The 11686-nt window shown below is 41.7% G+C and overlaps 1 protein-coding gene and 1 non-coding gene across 2 annotated transcripts in view; one reads left to right on the top strand and one right to left on the bottom strand.

Moving 5' to 3' along the window:
• The window catches only part of PIAS2 (protein inhibitor of activated STAT 2), a 106727-nt gene that overhangs the window by 42798 nt on the left and 52243 nt on the right, over positions 1–11686 (bottom strand). Inside the window, exons 4-5 of the mRNA XM_023510164.1 lie at positions 3684–3734; positions 3343–3433 (exon numbers count right to left, since the gene is read on the bottom strand). Of these exons, the coding sequence (XP_023365932.1) occupies positions 3343–3433; positions 3684–3734 (142 nt within the window). The remainder of the gene's footprint in view (positions 1–3342; positions 3434–3683; positions 3735–11686) is intronic.
• LOC111723571 lies at positions 5534–5663 on the top strand. The gene has a single exon (XR_002772088.1). It is a non-coding gene; the product is annotated as a small nucleolar RNA SNORA70 (small nucleolar RNA).

Here is an 11686-nt window from a genome sequence, read left to right as displayed (position 1 = left end):
ATAATGTGAACACTTGAAGTCAAAGACTGAGGCAGGGGAATGGCCTCTGGAGCAGCAGCATGTCAGTCCATGCTGCACGTCATCCTCCTGTAAGTCCTATAAACTACTTAAAGTCTTCTCTCCATCAAGGGAGCCTATAAAAATCAATGCATGAAGGTGTTTACCTTGGTACAGTTTTTATAAAAGTACATAAGTTGCTTTCATCAATATTTGATCCTTAAGAGTCCAGAGACACACTGCTATTGTCAAGGTAACGGTATTTCCCATTCAGTTTACTTTGTACAAGCCGTATGCAGGCATACTCAGGCGTCCTCAAACTATGGCCCACAGGCCACATGCAGCCTGCGTAGGACATTTATCCGGCCTGCCGGGTGTTTTTGCCACCGCTGCCTGTCCTGCTTAGCAGCCAACTAGTCCTGGGGCCCACGGTCCAGCCCTCCAACCGTCTGAGGAACAGTGAACTGGCCCCCCCTGTTTAAAAAGTCTGAGGACCCCTGCAGTACAGTGTCCAACTGCCATGGGTCCACAATGACTTGATACAGCAATACATTATACACAAAAGGACTTGCTCTGGGACAGACAAATTCAAATATATTCAGTGCTCTAATGGGAAATTCCACATCAAATTTATCCCTCCTTTGAGGATCTGTTGTTTAATAAACCAGGATCATGGACAAAGACCATTATGGTGAAGATCTCTGTGGCCTATTGATGCTTCTTACAACAGGAACAAAGTGCCTGACACTCTCCATGGTGATCAACAGCTCAATGTAACTTCTTGAGAGCCATGGTAGCTTTCTTTTTCTGAGGCTATAGCACACTCTTACTTGTAAAGACTCCATATTTCACTATCTGAGTCAATAGCAATTGTGCATCAGGTAGTTTAAGGAGTTTTCCCATCAGTTACATAGGAATTTACATTAGTTGTTCTATAGGAATTCATAGGGCTGAGGTAAAAATCTTCTTTGGGAAAGACTGGAATTCAATTTTCTTTGGGATTGTCCTAATAGGATTAGGCAAGTCCTCCCCGTGCCTTCTGTTTTTGAAATATGTCTTTGCCTTTCTGTCAATGCTCTGTTTCTTCTCCTTCACCACTGCCCCTAGAGCTGCTGCAGGCCCGAATGCCAGACTCAAGACAAAGCATGCTTTATGTAGTAGCTGATATGTTCACAAACAGCCTAGTGTAAGTATTAAAGGGTTAGCTGATGCTTTAAGATGGAAAACGGCAGTAACCAAGTAACAATGTTCCAGAAAATACTCAACTGCCTAATTTCTTCTCCCTCAAAAAATGGGAAATGACAAATTCAGACTTATCCATTAGTGGTGGTGTAGATCTCATACATGAAGATACTGTCCCAAAACATGACACAGAGTCCATCTGGAAGTTTTGTGGAACTTGTAAGTAGCCACTATATTATCTGTAGCCACTATATTTTCGTAGTAATACCAGACAAAGAGTTTAGGTAGAACATCACACATTTTAGACACAGTCCCCATCATAAGCACAGTCACATGATAATAAGTCCTCAAGGGGAGTCTGCAGAACTCAAGAAGGCTTCTATAGTTATGTCTTTCTTCAAGGATAGTGGGACAGGTAAATGAGAGTCAAAGGTCAAAGAAATCTTAGCACATCCTGGCCAAAGAAAAATAGATACAAAAAGGCCATGCAAAGTGTGTCCACAGTTGTTTTATAATCTGATTTTATCAGGCTCTCCTTGCCACACATTTGGCCACCTACTTCAGCTCCAAAGTAGGGCTGCTTCTCCCCTCAGTTCAGATCTAGAAAAGAGAACCTTATTGCTGGTAGCCAGAAACCAGACAGGCAAATGTCCCACCTAAGTTTTGAACATGGATAGGGCCATGTAAACAACCCTTCCTGACAATAGTACTCAGCCTCTGTGACTTCTCTTTCATCCCCAGGACTGTTTTAATGGATTTTAGTCTCACATGCATCTTTCAAAAAGAGTCATTCAGTGATGCAGTGTTGTTCAAGCCAGGTAAAATGTGTGAAACAAGGCCTTTCTCAAGGCTCTGAGTCCACAGGCTGTGCATGAGACAAATTAAACTCCTGACAACTAAGAGAAGCCAGATCCCTTTGATTACAAGTGTTATGCTGGGACATGGACTGTATTTTCTTGGGGCTCACTTATAAGCTGATGGTTCTGGTAGAGACTAGAGTCCTGATTCTGTAGTCTGACTTGTTTAGCTGCTCATCAGTATTGCTCATATACGTATTTCAGACCCAAATCTCATGCTCAGCAGGAATGTTAAACAGCTTTCCCATCTCAAGTGTCTGTTCTGTAGAAATGGCACTCTGACACACTGATGGAATCACTGTTCTCATAGCACTTCAGTTACATCAAATATACCTTCTACTTTGCAATGCTTTGACAAACAGGCCATGTGGCTTTGCTGGCCTTCTACAGAACTGCACCAATTTAGAAACATATCCCAGGCTTCGTAGAAACCAATACATAATCCAGGTCAACAATGTGTTATTTTAAGAATTAACTAGTAGCATTTAAAGAGTCAAGAAGTTATCAGACCAGTACACATCCATACTGTACATATCCCAGGTAATGAAGCCTATAAGGTACTTCACTAGATAGTTGTCAAATATCACTGCATACTCCTAAGCCCCAAGTGTTTTCATAATCAAACCCCAAGCTTGAAATTCTTGTTTTCTGTGGCCAGAAGCTCACAGAATCCTCTGCTTCTCACATCATCCACTGCCCAGACCCAGCTAATCCAAACACCCACCATAACACACTGTCCTATATGAAAGTGCACAAGTCTTGCCCTGCTACTAGTGATTTGATATGATTCCAACATCTTCCTTAATTTCTGGAATAAGATGTTCCAGGCTCTACTTATACATGGTGTTGTGCACGTCTAGTCTCAGGTACTCAGGAGGCTAAGGCAGGAGGATAGCTTGAGCCCAGGAGTTTGAGTTTTTGAGTTCACCCAGGCAACATAGTGAGACTCCATCTCTTTTTATATATGTATACTTTAAAAAATGTTAAGTGAGGTGATGGTTATGTTAGTCAGTTTAAGCACTCCACATTGTACATCAAATCATCATATTGTACCCCACAAATGTATACATTTTTGATTTAATTAAAAACTAAATTTAAAAAAAGTTAGAGGCTCATCTTTTCCCATCTCCCCAGACCTGGGAATCAGCCATTACTTTTCTAAGGAGCAATGGATAACTGTAGTGGAAAACATTATTTAATCTAGATACTTGGACTATTTACTGATGCTGAGTTATCACTGCTTCTAGTACTTGTCAGTGTTTATATTAAACTTATATGCACATCTGGTGAATAAACAACAACTTACAGGCAAAGGAAACAGCTTCCCATTTACTTTTATACATAGACTATTTGGATAGTTGTCTTCTTGAGGGCAACTTGTCTCTGCCAGGCAAAGTCTGCAATAATAAAAGAAAAAAATATTTTTAAATTTTTTTTTTTTTGGAGAGAGTCTCACCATGTCGCCCTCGGAAGAGTGCTAGGGGATCATAGCTCACAGCAACCTCCAACTCTTGGGGTTAAGCAATTCTCTTGCCTCAGCCTCCCATTAAATAGTTTATTAAAATATGCTCATGTGTTTTAAAATTCAGAACTATATGCACATAATTAGGAAGTATAAAATTAAGGTAACAGAAATTTCAAACTCACCTCAACTGAACTTGTACTGTATAATCTCTCCTACCACCTGGCAAAAAATCCCTGTTGGAAAGAGAAAGGAAAAAGGTTAGAAAAGTACAAGCAGAACTCACAGAAACACTCTTAAAAAAAAAAAAAGGCATTATTATAATTTTCTTCTTATTCCTTAAAAGATGAACTATACTACCAATAACACCAGCATTAATCAAAATACTGTGATGATGGTAACCCCCATTTACTTAATTTTCTATCATTTCTTTATGGCAATCTTATTTTCAATGCATTGGATTCTGATGCAAAATTCATCTCAACAGACAACAAATTAGGTTAACATGAAAGGAAATACCCTAAGCTCTGAAAGAGTTTAACTTTGCCTAAGCATCCTAAACACTTGAAAAAAAATTTTTAATATAAAGACCCATTCACCAGATATTCTTACTGGTCTCCAGTACAGCTTGAGCATTATTAGGGTTCCATAGCTATTCAGGTCATTCTAATATAGAATCAAGCTAATGAACTAGTACCTAAAGTCTCAGCATCTTATCATGGAACTTCATAGTTTTGTATCCAATTAAAGACAGAGAATCTCTTACAATTTCTAGATGGGAACCTAACAGTACCATATGAAATATCATTTGGAATCCTCTGAACTCTTGTACCTCAAAATGGAGTCTACAACAAAGCAACACTGTTACTCCTTAGGAGCTTGTTAGAAATGCACAATCTCAGATCCCATCCCACACCTCACAATGAGAATCTGTATTTTAACAAGACTCCCAGGTGACATGTATGCACACTAAAGTTTAAGTATTATCCTTAGCCATTGTCATAAACCTTAGAATTTGTCAGAGAGATCATCAGAAAAACTTGAAGTACATTTAGCCTTCACTTCGCTCTAACTGGATCAGTCCTCTCACCATTCCCAATTCTCTATGTTCACCGAAAGGCACTAATGCAGGCATCCTTAAACCACAGCCTGTGGGCCACATGTGGCCCACCAAGGACATTTATCTGGCCCACCAGGTGTTTTTGCCGCTGCTGCCTGTCCTGCTTAGCAGCCAATTCGTCCCAAGGCCCACAGTCTGGCCCTCCAATGGTCTGACGGACAGTGAACTGGCCAACTGTTGAAAAGTTTGAGGACTCCTGCACTAAGGCATAGTAGTGACCAGCCCAAACTTTACAGTACCAAGCTGCACAAACTTGGGCAAATTACTTAATCTTTCTGTGCCTATTTCCACATTTTTTTTTTTTTTGAGACAGAGCCTCAAGCTGTCCCCCTGGGTAGAGTGCCGTGAAATCACAGCTCACAGCAACCTGGAACTCCTGGACTCAAGCAAGTCTGCTGCCTCAGCTTCCCAAGTAGCTGGGACCAGAGGCGCAGCCACAACGCCCAGCTATATTTTGGTTGCAGTGGTCATTGTTGTTTTGGCGGGCCCGGGCTGGATTCAAACCCGCCACCTTAGGTGTATGTGGCTGGCACCTTAGCTACTTGAGCCACAGGCGTGGAGCTTCCACATTTGTTAAAGATGGAAAATTATGGCTGGGTATGGTAGCTCGTGCCTATAATCTTGCATCTGGGAAGCTGAGGTGGGAAGATGGCTTTAGCTCATGAGTTCAAGACTAGCTTAAGCAAGAATGAGATCCCACCCCTACTAAAAGCAGAAAAATGAGCCAGGCATTGTGGTGGGCACCTGTAGTCCCAGCTACTCAGGGAGCTGAGGCAGCAGGATCACCTGAATCCATGAGTTTGAGGATGCTGTGAGCTAGGCTGATGCCAGGGCTCTCTAGCCTAGGGTAATTAAGAGACTCTGCCTCAAAAAATAAATAAAAGATGGAAAATTATCACACCTACTTCATCGAGTTATCATTAAATAAATGTTAATAACTTCCTCATGGGAGCCTGGTGTGCAATGGCTGCAAACAGCAACCTTCTTGGTAGTATATGCGGCCTGTTGCTTGTATACATTGCTCTAAGGGACCTTGGAGACATGCCTTTCTAATACATGTTCATGTGTTAGATCGGGTGCTGTCCCCAATCTAGCATCCAGATATGTATGCACGGTGCCTTTGGAAAGCCCCAGGGCACTGTGGCTAGGGTTCACATTGGCCAAGTTATCATGTCCATCTGCACCAAACTACAGAACAAGGAACATGTAACTGAAGACCTAGGCAGGGCCAACTTCAAGTTCCCTGGCCGCCAGAAGATTCACATCTCCAAGAAGTAGGGTTTTACCAAGTTTAATGCAGCTGAAACTGAAGACATGATAGCTGAGAAGTGGCTCATCCCAGATGGGTACAGAGTCAAATACATCCCCAATTATGGACCCCTGGACAAGTGGCAGGCCCTGAGCTCAGGAGGACTTATACCATGTTGCCTATCATTTGCGCCTACCAACAATAAATCCTACTTCTTGTCAAAAAAATAAATAAATAAATAAATGTAAACAATATGTGAAATGTGCATGCATATGTCTTCCACAAGTGTGAGCAAATGACTGCTATTATTGTTTTCCTCTGCTTCTACTATCCCTTACCACCAGTAGCCTCCATACATCTCAAATGTCTATTCAAACCATTCCAATATCCTAGACAATACTGACCTCTTCTGAGAGACCCATACCATTCTACTCATTCAAATCAAGAAATATTTCTAACAATCTGGGCAATGAAGCTTCAAAAATAAATAAAACACAATACAGGCTCAGCGCCTGTAGCTCAGTGCTAAGGTGCCAGCCACATATACCGGAGCTGGCGGGTTCGAATCCAGCCTGGACCTGCCAAACAACAACAACAACTACAACCAAAAAATAGCTGGGCATTGTGGCAGGCACCTGTAGTCCCGCTACTTGGGAAGCTGAGGCAAGAGAATCACTTAAGTTGAAGAATTTGAGGTTGCTGTGAGCTATGACACCACAGCACTCTACCCAGGGCAACAGCTTAAGACTCTGTCTCCAAAAAAAAAAAAAAAACCCACAATACAGTAAGACCTTAAGTAAATTGCCCACCCAAAGGACTATAACAAACTGGTCAACATACAGAGGTGGTCAACATAAGGAACAAGGCATACTATACTGATGTATACATGTGGTGTATATCTGGTCTATAAAAATTAGGTCAACTTAAAGGAGGTGGTTAATTGTGGAGGTTCTACTGAATTTGCTTCCAAAGACTCATATGTTAATAAGTAACAAACACATACAACCAAAATAAAATGCAATACTATATACTACATCAAGAAAAATAAATGCTTTAGAAAAGGAGGAAATTCAGCCAGGTTCCATGGCTGTTGCTTATAGTCCTAGCACAATGGTAGGATCCCTTAGCTCAGGAGTTAGAGACCAGCCTGAGCAAGAGTGAGACCAGATCTCTAAATGCCTGTATTCCCAGCTACTCAGGAGGCTAAGGCAAGGGGATCCCTTGAACCCAAGAGTTTGAGGTTGCTATTAGCTATGACACCACAGCACTCTACCAAGGGCAACAAAGTAAAACTCTGTCTCAAAAAAAAAAAAAAGAGACAAGATAAGAGATGAAATTAGAAAAATGGATGGGGCAGGGGAGGGAGGTAGATTGCACCTATAATCTAGCATTTGGGGAACCTGAGGCAGGAGCTCTGTTTGAGGCCAGGAGTCTGAGACCAGCCTAAGAAACATAGTGAAAATCCCATGTCTACTACTGAGAAGGCTGAAAGAGGAGGATTGTTTGAGCCCAGGAGTTTGAGGTTGCAAGGAGCTACGATGACACCACTGCACTCCAGCCAAGGCAACAGAGCATGACCTTGTCTCCAGGAAAAAAAAAAAAAATTGATAGATGTGAACAAGTTATAAAGGGTTTTGAACAGCCTGCTATGAAGGTATTCTTTATTCTGGTAAGGAAAATTAACATAAACTGTGAAACACAATGTGCTAAATGTCTTCACAAACATTATGAGTAATGAATGACCAAGCATCTTCTGACACTCATTTTCTGCCAGTTACTATTCTAAGAACTTTCACATGTTTATAAAGTAAACAATTTACTATATGCTAGGCATGTGATAGGGTTTGAAAAGATGTAGATTTCATCCAGAAGTCTGTAAATGCAAGTAGGGAAATAGATGCAATGATACTTCAATAGCAATTACAGGTGACAGTGAGGGACAAAGACTGTGTTTCAGGAAATCTGGGAAAGCATTATACGGGAGGTAAGACTTAAACTTTGAGAGGTTCAAGAGGTTTGCCAGGCAGAAAAGGGAGAAAGGATATGCAAAGGCACAGAGATGTAAAGAAGCATGGTTAACTTAGAAAATAAAACAGGAAAGCCTAACCCAAAAATAGGCTGCCAGAAGAGTGAGAGGAGATAAAATGATTTAAAGAGATGGGCAGGGCAAAATGAAGAAACTGCCAGGCAATGAAGTATGGACTTCATGAGGTACCACTACAGGATGTATAAGCAGAAAAGAAAAAAACACTGAATGTGCTTTACAAAGACCAGGGTCAGCTGGGAAAAGAAGAGTCGAGATCATGACAAATAAAGGGTCGGCGCCCGTACCTCAGTGAGTAGGGTGCTGGTCACATACACCTGGACCTGCTAAACAACAATGACAACTGCAACAAAAAATAGCTGGGCATTGTGGTGGGTGCCTGTAGACTCAGCTACTTGGGAGGCTGAGGCAAAAGAGAATCGCTTAAGCCCAAGAGTTTGAGGTTGATGTGAGCTGTGATACCAAGGCACTCTACTGAAGGTGACATACTAACACACTGTCTCAAAAGACAAAAACAAATTTAGAGGCAAAAGATGGGAGCTTGACAGCTATTCAAACATAAATAAGTCAGCGATATTTAAGCATAAGAACTGACAGGACTCAGTCACTGCTGAGATAATGTGAAGGTAGACTAAGGGCTAAGGGAAAGACAGTTTCTGGGACTGTGCCCCAGAATGGTTTTAGAATGATCCAATTGGATAGATGGTGACTTCACTCATCAGGTTAAGAAGAAAGAAGCAATCTTCCCAGCCATCCAGTGAGGTGTTAACTGTTATTCCAATTTTATATATACCAGGTAAATAAGATTTAGTGAGCTTTAGTCACTTGCCCAGGACACACAGACCTAAATTCTGAATCCACTTTTCAGTTGGTATTATCATAAAGTCCATACTAGCTTCCTCAAAGGTATAGTTGTATTATCATTTTAAATACTAAGAATGAAACAGAAAAATCAATGAAGTACAGCAACTTGACAGGATGTGGTAAATAAGAGTGGGCTAAGAGAAAGAGGACTCTGTCCAAACAGATCCCAATGCCATTAATGAAACTAGGACTATAGAAGGAAATATACCAAGCAAAAGGATCCTCTAAGGCCAGTTTACCTTTGAATTCTGTATACTTGGTACCTGGAATATTGCCTGAACCATAGTAGACAGTCAATAAATATGTAGTGAAGGAACAAAATACAAGTGGGTTTATAAAAGAAGACAAGTTCAATTTTAGATGTCCTGTCTGATGTGCTTGAAGGTCATCAAAATAGAGATACTAAGAAAGGTGTCTGGAGAGAGGTGTTGGTAATTTTGCAGCCACCAATACAAAAAATAACAAAGGTACATTCATCAATATTACCACAGAGTAACAAGAAAGGAATCACAGTTTGATTTCTGGGAACAGGCTAGGGAAGTCAATGTGAGGGACAAATAGTATGACTTAATGTGGTCATACCTAGGATGAGTACTTCTGAAGCCAAGAACAGAGCTGAACACAGTGATCACTCTTTGCAAGATATAACATGGAAGAAAAAAAAACCCACCTGAATATATGCAAGCTTCTAGTCTAGACCTTCCTAGGCAAAGGGGAAGAGTCAAATACACAACAGTGGTTTATAAATTTGCCGCACACTCAAAACATTTCAGAAGCTCTAAAAACCAAATGTTTGGATTTCATCCTCAGAGATTCTAATTTAATTCACATGGAATGAAACCTAAATATTTGAATTTTTTTTTCTTAGAGACAAGAGTCTCACTATGCTGCCCTTGGTAAAGTACTATGGCATCACAGCTCAAGCAACCTCAAACTCTTGGGCTTAAGCAATTCTCTTGCCTGAGCCTCCCAAGTAGCTGGGACTACAGGTGCCAGCCACAACACTTGGCTATTTTTTTGTGCAGTTGTCATCGTTTAACAGGCCCAGGCTGGGTGCAACCAGCCTTGGTGTATATGGCCGGCACCCGAACCACTGAGCATGCGTGCCAAGCCAATATTTGAATTTTTTTAACCTCCCCAGTTATTCTAATATGCAGTTCTCAAAGTTTGAGAACCAGGGATAGAAGTAGTTAGAGGACAGTAAAAGAGACAATATCCACACCTGGAATACATAATATGCCAGAATCAAATCAAACACCTTTTTGTCAAAAGTTGGAACCAGGCTCCTTGGAGAAGTGATCAATTCCCAAGTTAGAACACAGAAAATACAACATAAGCCTGGAACAACTTGTGGTGCCAGAAAGAAAAGAGTGTTCAAAGTGAACTAGGTGGCTCGGCACCTGTCGTTTAGTGGCCGGTTGGAACCCAGCCCAAGCCTACTAAATAACAATGACAACTACAACAAAAAAATTGCCAGGCATTGTGGTGGGTGCCTGTAGTCCCACCTACTTGGGAGGCTGAGGCAAGAGAATCGCTTAAGCCTAAGAGTTGGAGTTGCTTTGAGCTGTGATGCCACGGCACACTTAGCAAGAGAGACAAAGTGAGATTCTGTCTCAAAAAAGTTATTACCAAAAATAAGACAATATAGATATTATTAATACATAGCCTGCCTGATTCAGGTACACTGAGCAGGGCACATAGCATGATATACGCACTATCTCAATCCAATCCTGACAAAATATCAAATATAGGGCAGCGCCTGTGGCTCAAAGGAGTAGGGCACTGGCCCCATATACCGGAGGTGGCCGGTTCAAACCTGGCCCCAGCCAAAAACTGCAAAAAAAATACCCGAACTGAGAAACAGTGTATAAAACATCTTACCAATACTCTTCAAAAATGTCAGAAATCAAGAATGACAAGAAAAAATTAAGAAACTATCACAGACTAAAGAGGACTAGGATAGCACAACAAGTAAACATGGCCTGATCAAGAAATAGGATGTTTATTAGCAGAACAATTGATAAAATCTGAATAAAGTCTGTAGTTTAGTTAGAAATATTATACCAATATTAATTTCATGCTTTTGATAATTGTACTATGCTTATTTAAAATATTACTATTAAGGGAAGCTGAGTGAAGGATATATGTACTACTTTTATAATTCTTCTATAAATCAAAATAGCTTCAGGCTGGGCACAGTGGCTCACGCCTATAATCCTAGCACTCTGGGAGGCCAAGGCAGGTAGACTGCCTGAGTTCACAGGTTTGAGACTGTTATGCCCAGAATTGGGGATTTTCCCCACAGAACACTTGGAGACCGATTCCGATGCAACCAGCAAGAGGCACTTCAATTGTAGACTTGGGTCTAGGCCGTCCACACCTGACGCAGCAGGAGATAGAGCGGCCCCGACCCTAAGATGGCGTGGGATTTTATGGGGTACAGAAGGCAAGAAGGGGGGGTAGGGTATTGTCACTCTCTGATTGGTAGGGTATCTGGGGGGTCTACTTGGTGTGGCTTGATTGGCCTAGGGGTAACTGAGGCCTTTGGCAGCTTTCAGGTGGCTTGAACAACAGTTGCAAGCCAAGCTACCTGCACCAGGGGCGGAGGAGGCAGCAGGATGTAGTTTTGTGGGCTGCCAACAAGGGAGGAGGGGTGGAGGGGCGAGGAACATAGCTTAAGCAGTAAACAACAAAATGGCGGAACCCCAAGATGGCGTTGGTCTGGTTCTCACAAGAGTGTGACCCCATCTCTAAAAAACAACCAGGCGTGTGGCAGCCCCTGTAGTCCCAGCTACTTTCCCCCCACCCCAAAAAAAGTTGCTTCAAAATATAAAGTTAAGGCTCGGCGCCTGTGGCTCAAGCGGCTAAGGCGCCAGCCACATACACCTAAGGTGGCAGGTTCGAATCCCCA

This window comes from Otolemur garnettii, unplaced genomic scaffold (genome assembly GCF_000181295.1).
Source record: "Otolemur garnettii isolate 467f Iridium unplaced genomic scaffold, OtoGar3 scaffold00012, whole genome shotgun sequence".
Classification (NCBI taxonomy): Eukaryota; Metazoa; Chordata; class Mammalia; order Primates; family Galagidae; genus Otolemur; species Otolemur garnettii.
The sequence above is the reverse complement of the archived record's forward strand: the minus strand, read 5'-3'. Positions and strand labels throughout refer to the sequence as shown.